General features: G+C 46.7%; 1 protein-coding gene across 2 annotated transcripts in view; it reads right to left on the bottom strand.

The window, feature by feature from the left end:
* Positions 1-25,898, bottom strand: part of LOC138677319 (NXPE family member 3-like) — a 167,004-nt gene that overhangs the window by 59,202 nt on the left and 81,904 nt on the right. For both annotated transcript variants that reach the window (XM_069767364.1, XM_069767365.1), the window contains exon 2: positions 12,207-12,716. In XM_069767364.1, coding sequence (XP_069623465.1) covers positions 12,207-12,716 — 510 coding nt within the window. The remainder of the gene's footprint in view (positions 1-12,206; positions 12,717-25,898) is intronic.

Here is a 25,898-nt window from a genome sequence, read left to right as displayed (position 1 = left end):
CCAGCCCATTTTATTATGTTAGGCCTTCGAAGCCTGTCTGCGGTCCCTCCTTCCACTAGGCCTCCACTGACCTGTCTACTGCTGCCCGTGTACCCCTGGAACCAATCATAAAGTGCCTACAGCCTGTCCAATTTTATTATGTTAGGCCTTCGAAGCCTGTCTGCGGTCCCTCCTTCCACTAGGCCTCCACTGACCAGACCACTGCTGCCCGTGTACCCCTGGAAACAATTTTAAATTGCCTACAGCCAGCCCATTTTATTATGTTAGGCCTTCGAAGCCTGTCTGCGGTCCCTCCTTCCACTAGGCCTCCACTGACCTGTCTACTGCTGCCCGTGTACCCCTGGAACCAATCATAAAGTGCCTACAGCCTGTCCAATTTTATTATGTTAGGCCTTCGAAGCCTGTCTGCGGTCCCTCATTCCACTAGGCCTCCACTGACCAGACCACTGCTGCCCGTGTACCCCTGGAAACAATTTTAAATTGCCTACAGCCAGCCCATTTTATTATGTTAGGCCTTCAAAGCCTGTCTGCGGTCCCTCCTTCCACTAGGCCTCCACTGACCTGTCTACTGCTGCCCGTGTACCCCTTGAACCAATCATAAAGTGCCTACAGCCTGTCCAATTTTATTATGTTAGGCCTTCGAAGCCTGTCTGCGGTCCCTCCTTCCACTAGGCCTCCACTGACCAGACCACTGCTGCCCGTGTACCCCTGGAACCAATTTTAAATTGCCTACAGCCAGCCCATTTTATTATGTTAGGCCTTCGAAGCCTGTCTGCGGTCCCTCCTTCCACTAGGCCTCCACTGACCTGTCTACTGCTGCCCGTGTACCCCTGGAACCAATCATAAAGTGTCTACAGCCGGTCCAATTTTATTATGTTAGGCCTTCGAAGCCTGTCTGCGGTCCCTCCTTCCACTAGGCCTCCACTGACCTGTCTACTGCTGCCTGTGTACCCCTGGAACCAATTTAAAAGTGCCTACAGCCCAATATTTTTTTATGTTAGGCCTTCGAAGCCTGTCTGCGGCCCGTTCTTTCTACTACTACTACAGTGATCAGTCTACTGCTGCCCGTGTACCCCTGGAACCAATGTTAAAGTGCCTACAGTCCAATATTTTTTTATGTTAGGCCTTCGAAGCCTGTCTGCGGCCTGTTCTTTCTACTACTCCTACACTGACCAGACCACTGCTGCCCGTGTACCCCTGGAACCTATTTTTTATTGCATAGAGCATCCTTTTTTTAATAGTAGGCGTACAAAGTCTGTCTGCGGTCCACTATTGAAATTGTCCTCCACTGCCCAGAGCAATGCTGCCTGTGTACCCCTGTAACCTTTTTTAAGCTGCAGTGAGCCACATTTTTGGTTTAAGGCCTACTACCTGTGTCTGTCTGCGCCACTCAATTCAGCTGTGTTCCTTTGAAAAAAGCTGAGCGTCAATAGTCTTGTTTTCAGCCTCTAGGAATTTTAAAATTGCATTGGGGCTACAACTTTGGTAGGGCCTACTAACGGTGTCTGCCGCCACAAGGTGTGCCCCAGGTTTCGTCCACATTGCTTCGATCTTCCTATTCTCGTTTAGTAGTTGGTGAAAACTACACTGCATAAGGCCTACAAATTGGGTATGGGGTGTAGAGAGATGGTGTGTTACACTCCAAGGTGTTCCCCAGGTTTCTTCCACATTGCTTCGGTCTTCCGACTCTCGTTTAGTAGTTGTAGAAAACTACACTGCATTAGGCCTACAAATTGGGTTTGGGGTGTAGAGACGGTGTGTTCCAATCCAAGGTGTTCCCCAGGTTTCCTCGCCATTGCTTCAATCTTAATGCTCTCGTTTAGTAGTTGTTGGAAACTACACTGCATTAGGCCTACAAATTGGGTATGGGGTGCAGAGAGACGGTGTGTTACACTCCAAGGTGTTCCCCAGGTTTCCTCTCCATTGCTTCAATCTTAAGGGTCTCGTTTAGTAGTTGTTGGAAACTACACTGCATTAGGCCTACAAATTGGGTATGGGGTGTAGAGAGATGGTGTGTTACACTCCAAGGTGTTCCCCAGGTTTCCTCGCCATTGCTTCGATCTTAATGCTCTCGTTTAGTAGTTGTTGGAAACTACACTGCATTAGGCCTACAAATTGGGTATGGGGTGTAGAGAGATGGTGTGTTACACTCCAAGGTGTTCCCCAGGTTTCGTCCACATTGCTTCGATCTTAATGCTCTCGTTTAGTAGTTGTTGGAAACTACACTGCATTAGGCCTACAAATTGGGTATGGGGTGTAGAGACGGTGTGTTCCACTCCAAGGTGTTCCCCAGGTTTCCTCGCCATTGCTTCGATCTTAATGCTCTCGTTTAGTAGTTGTTGGAAACTACACTGCATTAGGCCTACAAATTGGGTATGGGGTGTAGAGACGGTGTGTTCCACTCCAAGGTGTTCCCCAGGTTTCCTCGCCATTGCTTCGATCTTAATGCTCTCGTTTAGTAGTTGTTGGAAACTACACTGCATTAGGCCTACAAATTGGGTATGGGGTGTAGAGACGTGTCTTCCACTCCAAGGTGTTCTCCAGGTTGCCTTTCCTGAGCTTCTATCTTCAGGCTCTTGTTAAATAGTGGTTAAATGGAACAACTGCATTTGGCATACTAGTTGGTTTGGGGCCTACTAACAGTGTCTGCCGCTCCTTGCTGTTCTCCTGGTTTCCTGTCCTGAAATTCCATTTTCAGGCTCTCGTTAAGTAGTTGTTAATGTTAGACTGCATTTGGCCTACTAGTTGGGTTGGGGCCTACTATCGGTGTCTGCCACTCCTTGCTGTTCTCCTCCACTGAACAAAGCTGTGCCGCCTGTTTACTACGGTTGCCAATTTTGAACTGCATTTCGACTACTTACTGATTTGGGCCTACTCTCTGTGTCAGCCTCTCATTCCAGTTGTCCTCCACTGCAATGCCCCCTGGTTAGTCCTGTGTTACCAATTTTGAACTGCATTTAGCCAACTTTATTCTTTGGGCCTATATCTGTGTTTCCTCCTCATCCTGCCCATTGCCCAGCCAGTGATAGATGAGTCTGCTGGTACATTGACCCATAACGCAACATTCCCCGTGCACGCTACACAGCAAGATTGTGACCCTGCTGAAAGTCAGGTTCCTCTTCCCGCATACCATACCACCTTACACGGGGACAAAGAGGAAGGTGCAGATGAAAGTGCAGGTTCCTTCATCAGGTGGGGGGAGGAATACTAGTTGGCGACGTCACTGGCACAGGGCCTCTCATAGTACGCAAAAGTGTTGCTGCCGGTGGGAGGCGCCCCCGCCGTGCAAACACACCGCTGTACTTTGAGGGGCCCTGTGCCAGTGCCAATGCCAACGAGTGGGCCCCCCCTGCTTGCTCAGGATCACAGCACTTGCAAAGTTTAAATACTTACCTCTCCCTGCTCCACTGCCGTGACGTGTTCCAGATTTCCTGGGCCCACTAATTACTTGAACCAGCCCTACCCCCCACAACTTTAGCCAAATGACCCCCAATTTCAAATGCCTTCCAATTATTATAAGGTAAATTACGATTGACAAGCTTCTGTAACAAGAATGGATGTTTTTGCCATTAAAATGGGCAGTGTAGGTGTTTTCCTGGCCTCCACTCACTGCCGACTATGCTCCCCCATTGACTTGCATTGGGTTTCGTGTTTCGGGCGATACCCGACTTTTCGCGATAATCGGCCGATTCCACTCGACTCGACTTCTAAGATAGTCGGGTTTCGCGAAACACGGCTCGACTCTAAAAAGGTCAAGGTCGCTCAACCCTACTCTCAACCTCTGAAACACACAAAGACGGTAAAACCCTTGACCTGGTCTTCGCCTGGCTCTTCTCAATCTCCTACCTAGATAACTCACTGCTTCCCCTCTCTGACCACAACATTCTCTCCTTCGCGCTCACAATCCCTCGCCCACCCCAGTACACTCCTACCTACCACACATTCAGAAACCTACACGCTATTAACTCTCATACACTTTCAAACTCCTTATAGTCATCACTGTCCCCAATCTCCTCTTTTTCCTGTCCTGATCTGGCTCTACACTACTAAAATGACACTCTTAGAAGCACCCTGGACGAAGTAGCGCCTCTCACCCTCAGAACCTCCAAGCACAGAGTAAAACAGCCCTGGCTCACATCGCAAACACCATTTCTCCAGGGATGCTCTAGGTGTGCTGAACGCTTATGGAGGAAAACTCGCACACCAGAAGACTTCATATGCAGCGCCCCAGAGTCCTGGTCATTGCAGTAATGTCGCTCTGCCACTAAGGGGAGTGATGTTATGTCTGATTGCACTAAAGGAGTTCACCTGACCAGGTATCACAAGCACACATTACACTTCACACTCTGGCCACTAGGGGGAGCAAAAGGCACTATGTATTAGGCCACTCCTCACACTGGTAAAACTAGGGGTCAGATAGGAAGTTAGAACAGAACGCAGCCTGGGAGAGCTCCAGGGAGGACCTGTCAGGGGTGGGTTCCTGACAGGGGCCTAGCAAAAAGAGTAGAAAGTGACGGAACTGCGCCTGCACTACCTTGCGGCGGTATCCTAAGAAAGGACACGAAGAGAAGGATATTGTGGAAAAGTGAGAAACGAGATCAAAGCACAAAGGAGAGCCAGTATGATTCGTGCCCCGAGAACGGCAACATCCTACTGAGGCGCGTAGCCGGTGACAGGAACACCGAGGAAGTAACTGACTCCAAGCACTACTACTTATACCGCAGGACAGTTGATTATAGGTTGGCTGTCTACCATACATCACCTAAGAAGACATAGGGGGCAAGCGTGGAGAGGGGCTGTTATGGACCTGGTGGTTAGGAGCACCCGGCACGACCAGGACAAGCTCCGGGATGTGGGAGCTCTGCTGACCGCAAGCCCTAATCCTATCACAACAACTAGAAATAGCCGTGGAGCGTTTCTGACACTGCCTAGACGCCTCTTCACAGCCTAAGAGCTAGCTAGCCCTAGAGATAGAAAATATAGCCTACCTTGCCTCAGAGAAATTCCCCAAAGGAAAAGGCAGCCCCCCACATATATTGACTGTGAGTAAAGATGAAAGTCACAAACTCAGAAATGAAACAGGTTTCAGCAAAGGGAGGCCAGACTTACTAAACAGACAGAGGATAGGAAAGATATCTTTGCGGTCAGCACAAAAACTACAAAAGACCACGCAGAGTGTGCAAAAAGACCTCCGCACCGACTCACGGTGCGGAGGTGCCACTCTGCATCCCAGAGCTTCCAGCTAGCAAGACAAAATCATGATAACCAGCTGGACAAGGAAACAATGAACAAATAATAACTATCAGGAACTTAGCTTCTGCTGGAGAAGACAGGTCACCAGAAAGATCCAAGAGCGAACTGAACCAATGCAGGAACATTGACAGCTGGCATGGAGTAACGATCTGAGTGGAGTTAAATAGAGCAGCCTACCAAAGGATAAACCACGTCACCTGTGTAAGGAACCTCAGAAGCAGCAGCTTCGCTCACAGCCACCAGAGGGAGTCCATGGACAGAACTCGCCGAAGTACCATTCACGACCACAGGAGGGAGTTCGACAACAGAATTCACAACAAGGGGCGTCTCTAGGGTCCCAGAATAGCTCCGAGCCTTCCCGTCAAACGGGTGCGTCCTATCCAGATAAACTTGGGGGACAGAGAGAGAGAGAAAGAACGAACACGAGAGTTGTGAGGACTATCCCGAATGCTCAGCAGGGAAGGACTACAACACAGGCGCTAGTGGTAGGCACTGATTTCCACCTGCAATGCGAGCTCTGGATGTGCCTTCGGACCGGCCGGTCTCAGACAGCCCAGTTAGCAGTGCTCTGGATTGAGGATCCCGAAGTCTTCAGTAAAAGGTAAAGAGACTGCAACCCTGTGTTCTCGTTATTAACTGCACATCATCGCCACCCACACTACTGGGAAGCCCTGCCCTATCTTCAGAGGCGTAGCTAGGGGTTCAGCTCAGGGGGGGCGAAACTTCTCAGTGGGCCCCTAACCCCTGATTACAACTATGATGGTGCACTCTAATCATGGGTATAGTAGAACGTCAGCAGATGATCCTGCTGTAGGTAAAAAAAGATCTCCAAAAAGACCAACACTGATATTACCACCATACAGTGACCATATAGTGGTGGATACCAGTCGTACAAAGCATACAAGTGATTACAGTACACTTGTAGATGGTGACCTACAGCTGACGTTCTTTTGATGGGCAGCGGATGCGATGAAAATCTGCATCCGCTGCACCCGTTGTGCGGCGCAAACAACGCTAGCGTCGGTAACTTCGGCCCGACGCACTGCGACGGGCCGAGCCCGACGCTAGTGTGAAAGTAGCCTTAGGCCGGTTTCACACGTCAGTGGCTCCGGTACGTGAGGTGACAGTTTCCTCACGTACCGGAGCCACTGACACACGTAGACACATTAAAATCAATGCATCTGTGCAGATGTCATTGATTTTTTGCGGACCGTGTCTCCGTGTGCCAAACATGGAGACATGTCAGTGTTCGTGGGAGCGCACAGATTACATGGACCCATTAAAGTCAATGGGTCCGTGTAAAACACGTACCGCACACGGACGTTGTCCGTGTGCAGTCCGTGTGCTGTGCAGGAGACAGCGCTACAGTAAGCGCTGTCCCCCCCACTGGTGCTGAAGCCGCCATTGATATCTTCTCTGCAGCAGCGTTTGCTGTTGAGAAGATATGAAAATTCCTTTTTTTTTTAAGTTTCTTGTGTTTAAAATAAAGGTCCATGTCCCCACCCCCTGTGTGCCCCCCCGCTGTTCTTAAAATACTCACCCGGCTCGCTCCCTCGCTGGCGCTGCTTCCTGTCCTGGCCGCACCTTCTACTGTATGCTGTCACATGGGGCCGCCGATTACAGTCATGAATATGCGGCTCCACCTCCCATAGGGGTGGAGCTGCATATTCATTACTGTAAATGAGCGGCCCCACGTGACCGCAAACATGAGAAGGTGCGGCCAGGACATGGATCTTTATTTTAAACACGAGAAACTTAAAAAAAAAAGGATAATTCATATCTTCTCTACAGCAAACGCTGCTGCAGGGAAGAAATGAATGGCGGATTCAGCACCAGATGCTGGTGCGTGTGGTACCCAGCACGGTGCGTGTGGTACCCAGTGGGCACACGGGCGGTACACGTGTGCCACACTGATGTGCCACAGAAACGCAGGGGCACACGGACACGGATAATTCCGGTACCGATTTTTCCGGTACCGGAATTATCTGGACGTGTGAGACTGCCCTTAGGGGGTTTTGCTGTCTAGACAGAGTATTTGTTCAGGGTCCTGCACCAATATATGATCTCCTATACGCACCTATTTGCGGTTTCTATTTTCTTCTGTCTTGCTATTTATCATACATATATTCAGCCTCAACTTTTTTATTTTTAATACAAGGTTTCATAATGGGGTTTTCATGTTTACTACCTTGGATTTACTGATATGAGATCATGCAGACACTGTACTGATAGGATCCTGACCTTGGCTATAGGATGGATGGATAGATATCCTATAGCCGGGATCAGGGTCCTATCAGACCAGTGTTTGTGTGATCTCATATTAGTAAATGCAGTGTGTATATATATATATACTGACAAGACAGGTCAGCAATGTGCACTTATAGATTTGACCCCAGCTGCAGGACCCCACAGAGAAGGATATATGTCACACACAGACACACGCACGCACGCACGCACACACACGCACACACACACACTCTACAGTGCCTCAGATACACACACACACTCTACAGTGCCTCAGATACACACACACTCTACAGTGCCTCAGATACACACACACTCTACAGTGCCTCAGATACACACACACACTCTACAGTGCCTCAGATACACACACACACTCTACAGTGCCTCAGATACACACACACACACTCTACAGTGCCTCAGATACACACACACTCTACAGTGCCTCAGATACACACACACTCTACAGTGCCTCAGATACACACACACACTCTACAGTGCCTCAGATACACACACACTCTACAGTGCCTCAGATACACACACACTCTACAGTGCCTCAGATACACACACACACTCTACAGTGCCTCAGATACACACACACACTCTACAGTGCCTCAGATACACACACACACACTCTACAGTGCCTCAGATACACACACACACACACACTCTACAGTGCCTCAGATACACACACACACTCTACAGTGCCTCAGATACACACACACACACACTCTACAGTGCCTCAGATACACACACACACACACTCTACAGTGCCTCAGATACACACACACACTCTACAGTGCCTCAGATACACACACACTCTACAGTGCCTCAGATACACACACACACACACACACTCTACAGTGCCTCAGATACACACACACACTCTACAGTGCCTCAGATACACACACACACTCTACAGTGCCTCAGATACACACACACTCTACAGTGCCTCAGATACACACACACTCTACAGTGCCTCAGATACACACACACACACTCTACAGTGCCTCAGATACACACACACACACACACTCTACAGTGCCTCAGATACACACACTCTACAGTGCCTCAGATACACACACACACTCTACAGTGCCTCAGATACACACACACACACACACTCTACAGTGCCTCAGATACACACACACACACACACACTCTCTACAGTGCCTCAGACACACACACACTCTACAGTGCCTCAGATACACACACACACACACACACACACATATGTACTGATACTTATAGCACCACTGTCCTGTGACTGTCTTGTTCTTCTCTGCACACTCACAGAAGCTGTGGTCCTCCTGACTTCTCTGCAGCAGAGCAGACACCTCACACAGCGTGCATTGTGGGCGTGACCGTCTGCTGTATACTGGAGTCAGCCAGCAGACAGGTACAGTGCCGACACCTATGGTCCCTCGTACATGAGTTCCTCTGGCTCTCCCCGGTCACTGCCCACAGTAGTGCAGGGAGATCGTGTCTCCCTGCTCTACAACGGAGCATATAGATTAACTATATCAGCGGGCTGTGCACGCTGATATAATTAAGTGTAGTGTAGCTCCGGGTGGGCCCCTGTGAGCGGTGGGCCCGGGGCGGCCGCACCCTCTGCCACCCTGGTAGCTATGCTACTGCCTATCCTCCTTCAAACACTCTATCATTACTCCGTTATTAAAGAAACCCTCTCTCGACCCATCCTGCACAAATAACTACAGACCCGTCTCCAATCTCCCCTTCATCTCTAAAGTCTTGGAGCGCCTGATATACTCCCGCCTTACCCGTTACCTCTCCACTCACTCCATCCTTGACCCTGCACAGTCTGGCTTCCGCCCCCTACACTCGACGGAATCTGCACTCATCAAAGTGACCAATGACCTTCGGACAGCAAAGTGTAATGGTGACCACTCTCTATTCATTCTTCTTTAGCTCTCTGCAGCTTTTGACACTGTTGACCACCCTCTCTTACTCTCTAGGCTCCAGTCACTGGGCATTAAGGACATTGCATTCTCCTGGTTCTCCTCCTATCTTTCTGACCGATCCTTCAATGTCCAGTTTGCTGGCTCCACTTCATCTCCTCTTCCTCTCACTGTTGGGGTACCTAAGGGCTCAGTCCTTGGCCCCTTATCCTCTCTCTCTACACGGCCCCAATTGGACAGACCATGAGCAGATTTGGCTTTCAGTACCATCTTTATGCCAATGACACACAACTATATACGTCATCCTCTGATCTTACTCCCACTGTGCTACAGAACTCCACTGACTGTCTGTCCGCAGTCTCCGACATCATGTCCGCTCTCTATCTGAAACTCAACCTCTCCAAAACTGAACTTCTTCTGCTCCCGCCATCTACTAACCTCCCTAAATCTGACGTTTCCCTCTCCGTGGGTGGCACCATAATAACACCCCGGCAGCAGGCACGCTGTCTGGGTGTTATGTTTGACTCCAATCTCTCCTTCACTTCCCTTATACAATCTCTTGCCCGCTCATGCCGCTTACACGTAAAGAACATCTCTAGAATCCACCATTTTTTAGCCATGGAAGCAACAAAAGCCCTCACTGTCGCCCTGATCCACTCCTGCCTGGACTACTGTAACGCTCTATTAATTGGCCTCCCCGTTACTCGACTTTCCCCTCTTCAGTCCATCCTTAATGCAGCAGCCAGGGTCGTCCATCTGGCTAATCGTTACTCAGATGCATCCGCTCTTCGCCAGTCGTTACACTGGCTGCCCATTCATTATAGGATCCAGTTCAAAGTACTTGTTCTCAGCCACAAAGCTCAGCACAGTGCAGGACCCCTTTAAATCTCTTCCCTTATTTCTGTCTATCGGCCTAGCCGACCGCTGCGCTCTTCAAATGACTTTCTGCTAACCTCTGCACTAATCCGTACCTCCCACTCCGGACTTGAAGACTTCTTCCATGCTGCGCCAATCCTCTGGAATGCTCTACCCCAAGAAATTAGGACCATCCACAATTTGCATAGTTTTAGGCGCTCGCTCAAAACACATTTGTTCAGAGCGGCCTACCACGTTCACTAATCAAACTCATTTTATGTTTGTGTGTGTAGCCCATTCACTATCTCCATCTCTTCCCCAACCCCTGAAGATGGCTGGACCATCATTGTAAATACATCATTGTAAATACACACCTGTACTTTGTCTCTCCCCCACCTCATTGTAGATTGTAAGCTCTCACGAGCAGGGTCATCTTATTGTGCTTTAATTATTGCATTGTTAACGTTGTTACTTATGACTGTTGTGTTTGAAACTGTTAAACTGCAAAGCGCTGCGGAATATGTTGGCGCTATATAAATAAAGATTAATATTATTATTATTATTATTATGTCTGCAGAATGACTGCAGACTTGAACCCCAAGCCTAAAAAAAACCATTTAAAGGTAAATAATAAGACCAAAGGCATGAGCTTGGCAACAGGGCCAAAGTTAGACATTCAGGACGGGATTGGAGTTCCTTTTTTCTCCACAGATTGCATTCAGCAACATTAAAACAGCCTATGGACAACATGGCAATGTTCCTGAAAAGAAATGCTAGCTTTCTTCCTTATAGAGTACAGTAGGTCCTCCCTTGCATCAAGTTAATTAAATTGCTCCAATGCATCTAAAATAAAAAAACAGGATATTTACAGAAATCTACAACCTTTTGTGTCTACAGGTCCTATGCAGCTCTGCAAGTCTCCATGCCAACTGACTGCAAATAAATCTTTGATAGTCTGATCCTGCAGACTTGCTTCTTCCATCTATCCGCTATTTCAGTTGGGACTTACCTGGTAAAATGGATTTGCAAAGCCACAGGAACACACAGACCGAGGGCAATGGCACAGCGGCCTGGAGGTTGAACAGCAAGGGCCAGGACAGCAGGCAGGCGGAGCAGGGCAGACCAGAAGACACCAAGCCAGGGGCGTAGGTACTGAAGATGTACAACCAGTCAAGGAATAGCAACAGCATTTGTAAAGCGAGCAAGTCCACAGGAAAGTTTTTAATGCTTACAGCAGACGAAGGAATAATCAGCAAGCAAATGCGTAGCTGCAGGCAGGCAGTAGTGATGAAGAGGTAAAGTTGTTTATAGCGCGTGTACCCACTAGTGCAGGAGCGTTTGAAGTATGAACAAGTCCAGATAACAGTTCATTATGCTTACAGCAGATGAAGGGATAATCAGCAGGTCTGAACTGGGAAGTAGGTGCAGGTTGTAGAAACCACAGGAATTTGCAGAGAATATAGCAAGCTAGGCGAACTGATGATACCACCTGTGGAGCACATGGTAACTGAACACTCGCTCACTTGGTTGAGAGAGTCACCCTCAAAAGGCCTTGGGAAATTTGCCAGTAACATGTGAAACCCATTGTGTATCACAGCAAAGGAAGCTGGCCATAGGAGAAGGAAGCAGTGACTGGAGCTGAAGCTGGGAAAGGTGAGCAAAAATTTAATTCCTGGCTTGCAAGAAGTAGGGGAGAGTTGGATGGTAAAATGACTGCAGGACAAGACCACTCAAGGATTGTCTGCAGTTTGTTACCATGAAGACCCAAAGGCCTGCTTATCCAAATCAGTAGGTTTGTGCACTGACACATCAAGTCATTCTAGAGACTAAAAAGTCTTGTAGACAACCTTCATGGTAGGCACTTAATGGGGTTATATTGGTTGTCACTCAAGGTTAGGCCACATTCATAAGATATATGCTGTAACCTTCATGGATCACCTTTTCAGGATGACTTTCCCTCTTCTTATTCAGAACATCCACGGCTTCACTGGAATGAATTAGCCTGATGTGCACTTCAGCTTCCCCTGTCCATGGAAGGAGGAACGTAGCTACGTAACTACCATTACCATGGTCCTTCACCTGTCCTGTCACTCCGGCCTTCACTTTTCCGGAATGAAGCTTAGCCTGGAAGAAATCTCCACCATACTTCTTAGGTTGTCCAAAGTGATTACGAGCCATGATTAACACTTGCAAGGACTCGCCAACCCTATAGGTATCCCGTGGATTTAACAAATGGTAATCACAATTCTTGGGACTTGTTGAGAAATCAGCATGACTGACAGTTGATGGAGGCTCAGGCCAATCGATGAGCTTGAGAAGTTCTGATAAATTGGACTTCATTGGTAAGATCGTTGTAAAGGAGATGCTGATGTTGGGCTGTTCGAAGACCTTGAAAGGTGGAGGTATGTATTTATCCAAACTGTCCAAGATTAGGAACCTGTAGAAATACTGAAGACACCAATAAATTAGGTGTTGGAATAGACAATTTGCAAGAAGTTTATATGGCTTGTTCAAAAGACTGTCTTATCATCCTATCAGATTGACTACTGATTTACATCCTCACAGATGTCCAATTATGGTCCTATCATTTACATCAAGCCTTCTAACTATTTTCCTCAGTGTTTGGCTGCTAATCTGCTCCGAACAGCCTTATAACCTAGTTCTATCCATGATCACCTGGTAGCTCTAAATGAGCTTCCACAGACAAGTGTTGCACTATCTATGCCAACTATCAGGACCCATATGAACCCTGGCTTTCACCCTTTGACCCGTTTACAGTATTGTGGACTTATACAGGGGCACTAGGTTAAGTCCTCGGAATAGCTGCTGGCCGGTGGTGTCATCTAGTAGGAAAGATCATAACCAGGAAGGAACACAGGTTGTGCATTATCTACTCCAATTATAAAGTCCCAGAGGAATCCTGGCCTTCACCCTTTAACCCGCGTACAGGATAGTGTTCTTACACAGAGGCACTAGGTTAAGTCCTCAGACTAGCTGCTGGCCGGTGGAGTAGTCTGGTGGGAAAGGTCAGAACCAGGAGGGAAAAAAACGCACAGGTATGGTCTGTGCTCTGCACGGTCTGCTGGGGTCTGCAATCTCACTAATGTCTAATGTTAGACCTGGGCTTAATATTAACCCCTTGTCCATATTCATACTGAGCCTCTTATTTCTCAGATTGGCCATTGTCAATGAAAACTACTGTTTGGGTGCACGGCAAGGCTCGGAAGGGAAGGAGCGATAATTTGACTATTTGAATGGAAAATTTCCTGGAATCATTAGTGGACGCCATGTTTGAAAAGCATCTGATGTGCCTAAACAGTGGAAACGTCCAACAAGTGACACCATTTTGGAAACTAGACCCCTCAAGGAATGTACTTAGATGCCTGGTGAGCACCTTGAACCGCCAGGTGCTTCACAGAAGTTTATAACATTTAGCTGTGAAAATAAAAAAATCAAATTTCCCCACAAGAATGTTATTTTGGCCCCAAAATTTTGCATTGTCAGAAAGGTAACAGGAGCAATTGCCCATACATAGTTACATAGTTACATAGTTACATAGTTATTAAGGTTGAAGGAAGACTATAAGTCCATCTAGTTCAACCCATAGCCTAACCTAACATGCCCTAACATGTTGATCCAGAGGAAGGCAAAAAAAACCCATGTGGCAAAGAGTAAGCTCCACATTGGGGAAAAAAATTCCTTCCCGACTCCACATACGGCAATCAGACTAGTTCCCTGGATCAACGCCCTATCAAGGAATCTAGTGTATATACCCTGTAACATTATACTTTTCCAGAAAGGTATCCAGTCCCCTCTTAAATTTAAGTAATGAATCACTCATTACAACATCATACGGCAGAGAGTTCCATAGTCTCACTGCTCTTACAGTAAAGAATCCGCGTCTGTTGTTATGCTTAAACCTTTTTTCCTCCAAACGCAGAGGATGCCCCCTTGTCCCTGTTTCAGGTCTATGATTAAAAAGATCATCAGAAAGGTCTTTGTACTGTCCCCTCATATATTTATACATTAAAATAAGATCACCCCTTAGTCTTCGTTTTTCCAAACTAAATAGCCCCAAGTGTAATAACCTATCTTGGTATTGCAGACCCCCCAGTCCTCTAATAACCTTGGTCGCTCTTCTCTGTACCCGCTCCAGTTCAGCTATGTCTTTCTTATACACCGGAGACCAGAACTGTGCACAATATTCTAAGTGTGGTCGAACTAGTGACTTGTATAGAGGTAAAATTATGTTCTCCTCATGAGCATCTATGCCTCTTTTAATGCATCCCATTATTTTATTTGCCTTTGTAGCAGCTGCCTGACACTGGCCACTGAATATGAGTTTGTCATCCACCCATACACCCAGGTCTTTTTCATTGACGGTTTTGCCTAGAGTTTTAGAATTAAGCACATAATTATACATCTTATTACTTCTACCCAAGTGCATGACCTTACATTTATCCCCATTAAAGCTCATTTGCCATTTATCAGCCCAAGCTTCTAGTTTACATAAATCATCCTGTAATATAAAATTGTCCTCCTCTGTATTAATTAGCCTGCAGAGTTTAGTGTCATCTGCAAATATTGAAATTCTACTCTGAATGCCCCCTACAAGGTCATTAATAAATATGTTAAAAAGAAGAGGGCCCAATACTGACCCCTGTGGTACCCCACTTATAACCGCAACCCAGTCCGAGTGTGCTCCATTAATAACCACCCTTTGTTTCCTATCCCTGAGCCAGCTCTCAACCCACTTGCACATATTTTCCCCTATCCCCATTATTCTCATTTTATGTATCAACCTTTTGTGTGGCACCGTATCAAAAGCTTTTGAAAAGTCCATATACACTACATCCACTGGGTTCACTTGGTCCAATCCGGAACTTACCTCTTCATAGAAACTGATCAAATTAGTCTGACATGAACGGTCCCTAGTAAACCCATGCTGATACTGGGTCATGAGATTATTCCTCTTCAGATACTCCAGTATAGCATCCCTTAGAATGCCCTCCAGGATTTTACCCACAGTAGAGGTTAAGCTTACTGGCCGATAATTTCCGAGTTCAGTTTTTGTCCCCTTTTTGAATATTGGCACCACATTTGCTATACGCCAGTCCTGTGGTACAGACCCTGTTATTATGGAGTCTTTAAAGATTAAGAATATTGGTCTATCAATGACTGTACTTAATTCCTGCAGTACTCGAGGGTGGATTCCATCCGGGCCCGGAGATTTGTCAATTTTAGTGATTTTTATACGACGCCGCACTTCCTGCTGGGTTAAGCCGGTGACATTTAATTGGGAATTTTTATCACTAGTCATTTTGTCTGCCATGGGATTTTCTTGTGTAAATACTGATGAAAAAAAGTCATTTAGCATATTTGCTTTTTCCTCATCCTCATCCACCATTTCACCCAGACTATTTTTAAGGGGGCCAACACTATCATTTTTTAGTTTCTTACTATTTATGTAGTTAAAGAATATTTTAGGATTATTTTTACTCTCTCTGGCAATGAGTCTCTCTGTCTCAATCTTTGCTGCCTTGATTTGCTTTTTACAGAATTTATTTAATTTTCTGTATATATTTAATGCCTCCTCACTACCTACTTCCTTTAATTCTCTAAATGCTTTCTTTTTGTCACTTATTGCGCCCCTTACAGCTCTATTTAGCCATATTGGTTTCCTCCTATTTCTAGTATGTTTATTCCCATACGGTATATACTGTGCACAGGTCCTATCCAGGATGCTAATAAACGTCTCCCATTTTCTTTGTGTATTTTTGTGTCTCAGGATATCGTCCCAGTTAATTGCACCAAGATCCTGTCTCATCCGTTGGAAATTTGCCCTCCAGAAGTTTAGTGTCCATGTAACCCCTCTATTACACATCTTTTTAAAGGATACATGAAAGCTTATTATTTTGTGATCGCTATTTCCCAAGTAACCCCCAACCCTTATATTTGATATGCGGTCTGGCCTGTTGGTTAATATTCGGTCTAGCAGTGCCCCCCTTCTTGTTGGGTCCTGAACCAGTTGTGAAAGGTAATTGTCCCTCATAGTTGTCAAAAACCGATTACCTTTGCTGGAACTGCAGGTTTCTGTTCCCCAATCTATTTCAGGGTAGTTGAAGTCCCCCATAATAATGACTTCTCCCTGAGTCGCAGCTTCATCTATTTGCTTTACGAGGATATTCTCCATTGCTTCCATTATTTTTGGAGATTTATAACAAACTCCTATCAGTAATTTATTATTTTTTCCCCCTCCCCTTATCTCCACCCACAGGGATTCTACATTTTCATTAAATTCACCTATATTATCACGCCGGATGGGTTTTAAGGATTTTACATATAGACACACCCCACCCCCTCGCTTATCTGTACGGTCATTTCTGAACAGGCTATAGCCCTGCAAGTTAACAGCCCAGTCATGGCTCTCATCCAGCCACGTTTCAGATATCCCCACCATGTCATAATTATGCTCCAACAACATTAGTTCTAATTCGTCCATTTTGTTGGCGAGGCTTCTGGCATTAGTATACATGCACTTGATGTTCCTCTCTGTACCTCTATTCTTTCTTAAATTATTAACTGTTCTATCCCCACCCCCCATGCCACCGCCACCCCCAACTTCCTTATTTGTGCCCAGGTCTCTGTCTGCACTATCTTCCCCTCCTATAAATTGAATACCCTCCCCCCCAATTCCTAGTTTAAACACTCCTCCAACCTTCTAGTCATTTTCTCCCCCAGCACAGCTGCACCCTCCCCATTGAGATGCAGCCCGTCCCTAGCGTAGAGCCTGTAGCCAACTGAGAAGTCGGCCCAGTTCTGCAGGAACCCAAACCCCTCCTTCCTACACCAATTCTTGAGCCACTTATTAACCTCCCTAATCTCCCGTTGCCTCTCTGGCGTGGCACGTGGTACAGGCAGTATTTCGGAGAATACCACGTTGGAGGTCCTTGCTTTCAGCTTGCGGCCTAAATCCCTGAAATCATCTTTAAGGACCTTCCACCTACCTCTAACTTTGTCATTTGTGCCAATGTGCACCATGACCGCTGGGTCCTCACCAGCCCCTCCCAATAATCTGTCCACCCGATCAGCGATGTGTCGGACTTGAGCGCCAGGTAGGCAGCACACCGTTCGACGATCCCTGTCTTTGTGACAGATTGCCCTATATGTTCCCCTAATAGTTGAGTCGCCCACTACCAGCACCTGTCTGGCCTGCCCTGCTCTCCTATTTCCCTCCTTACTGGAGCAGTCACTCCTCCGGCTTTCAGAGGACATGCCTGGCTGCAGCAGTGCTACCCCTGTACTGGCACCCCCCTCATCTGCCAACTTAGCAAACTTATTGTGGTGTGCCAGGTCAGGACTAGCCTCCCTAGCACTCTTCCCTCTACCCCGCTTCCTAACTGTCACCCAGCTTGCTACTTCATTGTCCTGCAGCTCCATCCCACCATCCCCCCCCTCATCTGTCCCATTGAGCGTCTGCTCCGTGAGCAGAAGACTCCTCTCCATATTGTCAATGGATCTCAGTGTTGCCAGCTGCACATTTAGAGTCAGAATCTGGGTTTCCAAATGCACAACGTGCTCACATCTCGCACAGCAGTATGCACCCTCGACCGGCTGGTCAAGGACTGCATACATGTGGCAAGATGTGCACTGGATGGCATTAACAATCGTGGAGCACATTTCCTAATGGGGATTGCACCAGACAGAACAGTTCAATAATAAAAAATAAATACAAAGTATTAATAAGAAACAGACAGCAATTCAGTAATTCCTCCCTTGGAAACTCCCTGAATCCAAAGTCACTGAATCACAAGTCACACTTACCGCCGTCCACACTTACGCTCTGGTCACACTCAGCTCGCTCACACTCGCTAAGCTGAAGATTTATAGATTTTTCTTTCTCTAATTCCCTTGACAGCAATCCACCTTGCTGTTCAAATGCACTTCCAAAAAAAAAAATACAGTTTGTTGTGAAATTTCTCCTGAGTACACAGAAACCACATATGTAGGGAATGCTACTTTTGAGGCACAATGCAAAGCTCAGAAGGGAAGAGGCGCCATATTGGAGTTCAGATTTTTTGCTGGAATGGTTTGAGGGTGTCATGTCACATTGGCAGAGCCCCTGAGGTGCCAGAACAACAGAAATCCCCCTATATGTGAGCTCATTTTACAAACTACACTCCCCAATGAATTCATCTAGGGGTGCAGGGATCATATTGACACCACATGGGCCTAACAGAATCTTATATTGTTGAGGGAGGATCTAAAGTGATCCTTCATGGTTGACTCAGTGATTTCCAAATTAATTTAAAGGGCGTTGCCGGCAACTGAAAATGACCAGACGGAGACTCGTGCCTCTGTGTGGGGGGATCAAGCAGATCTCTGGGCCCCGTTTATTGTGTATAAGTTTTTATAGTCATAGAAATTATACTTCAACCAATCAGCATAAGAATACGCTCACAGTTCTTAACGTATAAGAATACAGGAAAAACTTAACCCATGAGGATACAGGAAAAATGGAAACTACAGATATAGTCATGTCTTTTTGGCATAAAAAAAATATTAACAGATGCCTCAGTCTTGTATAGCGATACCCCCACGAGTCTCTTATCTGGCTCACTCGAGTTAGAATACTCAAGGTCTTTATACCAATTATGAACCATAGACTAGCTGAATAACAAAATGTTATCTTCGTGAGAAACAGGACAGAGGTATTTCATAGCAGGTGTAACCTTCTACCTAAATAAATAACAGAATTTATCTTTAACCAACAACAAAATGGAGTCAAAGCACAAAATAGAGAATCTTTCATAATTTGTTCCTTCACAATATCATTGGGCAGTGAAGACAAAATAACTATATATTTACCCCCAAAATGTTGTTTTAGCCCCAAATTTTATATTTTCACACAAGAAGTGGGTAAACATGGCACCAAAATTTTTCCTGCAATTTCTACTGAATGTGGCAATACCCCATATGTGGCTGTACTGTACTACTTAGCCATACGGAGAGACTCGGGAGGGACGCAGCGCTATTTACCTCCTGGAGCGCAGTTTTTTCTAGAACAGTTTGAGAACTCCATATACAGAACCCTTAATTGCTAGATAAGCAGAATCCCCCTCAAGTGACCCCATTTTGGAAACTGTACCCCTTGGGGAATTTATCTATAGGTGTAGTGATGATTTTGACTCTATGGGCATTTTCAAGAAACAAGCAGCAATGAATGTTGCCAAATGACAATTGCAAACTGCTGCAGTAGTGACCAGTACGTTGTAGTGACCAGTACGTTGTAGTGACCAGTATGCTGTAGTGACCAGTACGCTGTAGTGACCAGTACGTTGTAGTGACCAGTATGCTGTAGTGACCAGTACGCTGTAGTGACCAGTACGTTATAGTGACCAGTATGCTGTAGTGACCAGTACGCTGTAGTGACCAGTACGTTGTAGTGACCAGTATGCTGTAGTGACCAGTATGCTGTAGTGACCAATACGTTGTAGTGACCAGTACGTTATAGTGACCAGTATGCTGTAGTGACCAGTACGCTGTAGTGACCAGTACGCTGTAGTGACCAGTACGTTGTAGTGACCAGTACGTTGTAGTGACCAGTATGCTGTAGTGACCAGTACGCTGTAGTGACCAGTACGTTATAGTGACCAGTATGCTGTAGTGACCAGTACGCTGTAGTGACCAGTACGTTGTAGTGACCAGTATGCTGTAGTGACCAGTACGCTGTAGTGACCAATACGTTGTAGTGAACAGTATGCTGTAGTGACCAGTACGCTGTAGTGACCAGTACGTTGTAGTAACCAGTATGCTGTAGTGACCAGTACGCTGTAGTGACCAGGACGCTGTAGTGACCAGTACGCTGTAGTGACCAGTACGTTGTAGTGACCAGTATGCTGTAGTGACCAGTACGCTGTAGTGACCAATACGTTGTAGTGACCAGTATGCTGTAGTGACCAGTACGCTGTAGTGACCAGTACGTTGTAGTGACCAGTATGCTGTAGTGACCAGTACGCTGTAGTGACCAGGACGCTGTAGTGACCAGTACGCTGTAGTGACCAGTACGTTGTAGTGACCAGTACGCTGTAGTGACCAGTACGCTGTAGTGACCAATACGTTGTAGTGACCAGTATGTTGTAGTGACCAATAGGGTTGAGCGAAACGGGTCGAACATTTTCAAAAGTCGCCGACTTTTGGCGAAGTCGAGTTTCATGAAACCCGATCCGACCCCTGTGCGTGGTCGGCCATGCGGTACGCGACTTTCGCGCCAAAGTCGCGTTTCAATGACGCGAAAAGCGCCATTTCTCAGCCAATGAAGGTAAACGCAGAGTGTGGGCAGCGTGATGACATAGGTCCTGGTCCCCACCATCTTAGAGAAGGGCATTGCAGTGATTGGCTTGCTGTCTGCGGCGTCACAGGGGCTATAAAGGGGCGTTCCCGCCGACCGCCATGTTACTGCTGCTGATCTGAGCTTAGGGAGAGGTTGCTGCCGCTTCGTCAGAAGCAGGGATAGCGTTAGGCAGGGTCCATTAACCACAAAACCGCTTGTGCTGTAGCGATTTCCACTGCCCAACACCACCTTCGGTGTGCAGGGATAGTGGAAGCTACATTTTTTTTTTTTTCCTCAGCGCTGTAGCTCATTGGGCTGCCCTAGAAGGCTCCCTGATAGCTGCATTGCTGTGTGTACGCCGCTGTGCAAACCAACTGCTTTTTTCAAAGCACAAATCCTCTTGTTCCTTCCTTTCTGCACAGCTATCTTGTTTGTTTGTCCACACTTTTTATTTAATTTGTGCATCAGTCCACTCCTTATTGCTGCCTGCCATACCTGGCTGAGATTACTGCAGGGAGATACTAATTGAAGGACAGTTCCTTTTTTTTTTTTTTTTTTTTTTTGTGGGAGATTAAGATTGACATTTCTGCTAGAGTGCCATCTCTGTCTGTGTCATCTCTCACTCAGTGGGCCATAGAAAGCCTATTAATTTTTTTGCTTGATTTGGGTTCTAAATTCTACCTGAAAAAATCACTAAATCAATCAGTGGGAGATTAATATTGGCCTCTGGGCTTGTGTGCCACTCCTGACTCCTGTGAGCGTCATCTGTCACTCAGTGGGCCCTAGAAAGCCTATTTTTTGTTTTATTTGTTTTCTAAATTCTCCCTGAAAAAATCATTTTATTTTCTTTGGTTTCTAAATTATTCCTGAAAAAAATCATTTTTTTTGTATTTTTTTTTCTCTAAAGTCTCCCTGAAAAAAAAAAAAAAAATCTGTGGGAGATTCATATTGCCCCTTCTGCTTGTGTGCCAGTCTTGACTCCTGGGTGTGCCATCTCTCTCTCTCTCCCCAATTGTGGGCCATAGAAAGCCTATTAATTTTTTTGCTTGATTTGGGTTCCAAAATCTACCAAAAATAATCACTAAATCAATCAGTGGGAGATTAATATTGGCCTCTGGGCTTGTCTGCCACTCCTGACTCCTGTGTGCGTCATCTGTCACTCAGTGGGCCCTAGAAAGCCTATTTTTTGTTTTATTTGTTTTCTAAATTCTCCCTGAAACAATCATTTTATTTTCTTTGGTTTCTAAATTATTCCTGAAAAAAAATCATTTTTTTTGTATTTTTTTCTCTCTCAAGTCTCCCTGAAAAAAAAAAAAATAAAAAAATCTGTGGGAGATTCATATTGCCCCTTCTGCTTGTGTGCCAGTCTTGACTCCTGGGTGTGCCATCTCTCTCTCTCTCCCCAATTGTGGGCCATAGAAAGCCTATTAATTTTTTTGCTTGATTTGGGTTCCAAAATCTACCAAAAAAAATAACTAAATCAATCGGTGGGAGATAAATATTGGCCTCTGGGCTTGTGTGCCACTCCTGACTCCTGTGTGCGTCCTCTCTCACTCAGTGGGCCCTACAAAGCCTTTTTTTTTTTTTTTTCCTAAATTCTCCCTGAAACAATCATTTCATTTTATTTGTTTTATAAATTCTTCTGTAAAAAATAATTTTTTTTTTATTTTTTTTTTTTCTGAAGTCTCCCTTTTAAAAAAAACAAACACAAATCAGTGGGAGATAAATATTTACATTTGCGCTTCAGTGACAGTCCTGCGTGTGTGCCATCTCATTTGTTGCCAACAACAACAGAGTGTGTAACATTGTGGCTGATTTTCGTTGTGGTCTCACCCACCTGTAAAGGGGTAGCTAAATCATACTGAAGTTATAGCTCACCGTGTAAGTTGTGTGACAGCAACAAATACCGTTAGTTTGTTTACGTTTTTAAAACAATGAGGAAGTCTGGTGGAAGAGGTCGTGGCCGGGGGCGTTCATTGTCAGCTGGTAATGAGGGTAGTGGTAGTGGTGGAGCATCAGCTGGTCGTGGGAAAAAAAATATTGCACCTAAGTCTGGAGCTGTGGAGCCAGGTTCGTCGTCTGGCTACACAAGGCCTCGAACCCTCCCTTTTCTGGGAGTAGGAAAACCGCTTTTAAAGCCGGAGCATCAAGAGCAAGTTTTGGCTTATCTTGCTGACTCAGCCTCTAGCTCTTTTGCCTCCTCTCGTGAAACTGGTAAATGTCAAAGCAGCGCGTCGTTAGTGGATGTTCACGGTCAGGGACAAGTCGCTTCCTTGTCCTCTTCAGCAAAAACAACAACAGAGAAGAATGCAGCAGGCGACACAATGGGTTACTCCATGGAGCTCTTTACACATACCGTCCCTGGCTTAGAAAGTGAAGCAGTTAACAGTCCATGCCCATTACAAGTTGAATCTGACATGGAGTGCACTGATGCACAGCCACAGCCAGACTACTATGCTGGTCCTTTGACTCAGACCACAACATTGCCCTCGCAGGGTGCTGATCAAGAATCAGACCCTGATGAGACTATGTTGCCCCATCACGAACGCTATACCACCGACCGACACGGTGACACAGACGAAGTTGCACACGAGCTACAAGAAGAGGTAATAGATGACCCAGTTCTTGACCCCGATTGGCAGCCATTGGGGGAACAGGGTGCAGGCGGCAGCAGTTCTGAAGCGGAGGAGGAGGGGCCGCAGCAGGCATCAACATCGCAACAGGTTCCATCTGCCGGGCCCGTATCTTGGCCAAAACGCGTGGCAAAGTCAAAACCTGTTGGAGGACAGCGTGGCCATCCGGTTAAAGCTCAGTCTGCAATGCCTGAAAAGGTATCCGATGCTAGAAAGAGTGCAGTCTGGCATATTTTTAAACAACATCCAATTGATCAGCACAAAGTAATCTGTCAAAAATGTTCAACTACCTTAAGCAGAGGGCAGAATCTGAAAAGTCTCAATACAAGTTGCATGCATAGACATTTAACCACCATGCATTTGCAAGCTTGGACTAACTACCAAACGTCCCTTAAGGTTGTAGCACCCTCGGCCAATGAAGCTACTCATCAACGCAACATCCCTTCCGGCAGTGTAGGGCCACCATTTTCTGCACCACCTGCAGTATCTGTGCAGGTTTCTTTGCCAGGCCAAAGCAGTCAGGGTCAGGGAATCTCCAGTTTCGTAGTAGGAAACACTGCATCTAGGGCACCGGCGGCAACAATACCATCTCCCACCGTCTCTCAGTCTGCCATGTCCACCGGCACCCCCGCTAGTTCCACGATCTCCAGCTCTCCAGTCCAGCTCACCCTACATGAGACTATGGTTAGAAAAAGGAAGTACTTAGCCTCGCATCTGCGTACACAGGGTTTGAACGCCCACATAGCTAGACTAATCTCGTTAGAGATGATGCCCTACCGGTTAGTTGAAAGCGAAGCTTTCAAAGACCTGATGGACTACGCTGTACCACGCTACGAGCTACCCAGTCGACACTTTTTTCCAGAAAAGCCATCCCAGCCCTCCACCAGCATGTTAAAGAGCGCATCGTCCATGCACTCAGGCAATCTGTGAGCACAAAGGTGCACCTGACAACAGATGCATGGACCAGTAGGCATGGCCAGGGACGTTACGTGTCCATCACGGCACACTGGGTAAATGTGGTGGATTCAGGGTCCACAGGGGACAGCAAGTTTGGGACAGTTCTGCCTAGCCCACGGTCTAGGAAACAGTTGGCTGTAGCCGTTCGCACCCCCTCCTCCTCCTCCTCCTCCTCGTCCTCCTGCAGAAGCGAGAGCTCGTCCACAGACCGCAGTCGCACAACCACTCCATCCGCAGCTGCCACTGTTGCACACCAGGTCTCCCATTATGGGGCAGCTACTGGCAAATGTCAGCAGGCTGTATTGGCTATGAAGTGTTTGGGCGACAACAGACACACCGCGGAAGTTCTGTCCGAGTTCTTGCAGCAAGAAACGCAGTCGTGGCTGGGCACTGTAGATCTTGAGGCAGGCAAGGTAGTGAGTGATAACGGAAGGAATTTCATGGCCGCCATCTCCCTTTCCCAACTGAAACACATTCCTTGCCTGGCTCACACCTTAAACCTGGTGGTGCAGTGCTTCCTGAAAAGTTATCCGGGGTTATCCGACCTGCTCCTCAAAGTGCGTGGACTTTGCGCACATATCCGCCGTTCGCCTGTACACTCCAGCCGTATGCAGACCTATCAGCGGTCTTTGAACCTTCCCCAGCATCGCCTAATCATAGACGTTGTTACAAGGTGGAACTCAACACTGCACATGCTTCAGAGACTGTGCGAACAGAGGCGGGCTGTTATGTTTTTGTGGGAGGATACACATACACGGGCAGGCAGTAGGATGGCAGACATGGAGTTGTCAGGTGTGCAGTGGTCGAAGATTCAAGACATGTGTCAAGTCCTTCAGTGTTTTGAGGAATGCACACGGCTGGTTAGTGCAGACAACGCCATAATAAGCATGAGCATCCCCCTAATGTGTCTGCTGATGCAAAGTTTGACGCACATAAAGGATCAGGCGTCTGCACCAGAGGAAGAGGAAAGCCTTGATGACAGTCAGCCATTGTCTGGTCAGGGCAGTGTACAGGACGAGGTAGCGGGCGAAGAGGAGGTGGAGGATGAGGAGGATGATGGGGATGAGTATATTTTTAATGAGGAAGCTTTCCCGGGGTCATTGGAAATTGGTGGCGTGGCAAGGGCGGGTTCTGGTTTTTTGAGGGACACAAGTGACGTAGATTTGCCTGCAACTGCCCCTCAACCAAGCACAACCGCAGATTTGACAACTGGAACTTTGGCCCACATGGCGGATTATGCCTTGCGTATCCTCAAAAGGGACACACGCATTACAAAAATGATGAACGATGACGATTACTGGTTGGCCTGCCTCCTTGATCCTCGCTATAAAGGCAAATTGCAAAATATTATGCCACATGAGAACTTGGAACTAATATTAGCAACAAAACAATCAACTCTTGTTGACCGTTTGCTTCTGGCATTCCCTGCACACAGCGCCCGTGATCGTTCTCACACGAGCTGCAGGGGCCAGCAGACCAGAGGTGTTAGAGGGGCAGAAATCAGAAGTGGCGTTGGCCAGAGGGGTTTTCTGACCAGGTTGTGGAGTGATTTTGCTATGACCGCAGACAGGACAGGTACTGCAGCATCAATTCAAAGTGACAGGAGACAACATTTGTCCAGTATGGTTACAAACTATTTTTCATCCCTTATCGACGTTCTCCCTCAACCGTCATTCCCATTTGATTACTGGGCATCCAAATTAGACA

The sequence above is a fragment of the Ranitomeya imitator genome, chromosome 4, assembly GCF_032444005.1.
Source record: "Ranitomeya imitator isolate aRanImi1 chromosome 4, aRanImi1.pri, whole genome shotgun sequence".
In the NCBI taxonomy this organism is placed as follows: Eukaryota; Metazoa; Chordata; class Amphibia; order Anura; family Dendrobatidae; genus Ranitomeya; species Ranitomeya imitator.
Note: the sequence above shows the minus strand (reverse complement) of the source record. Positions and strands in the feature narration are given on the sequence as shown.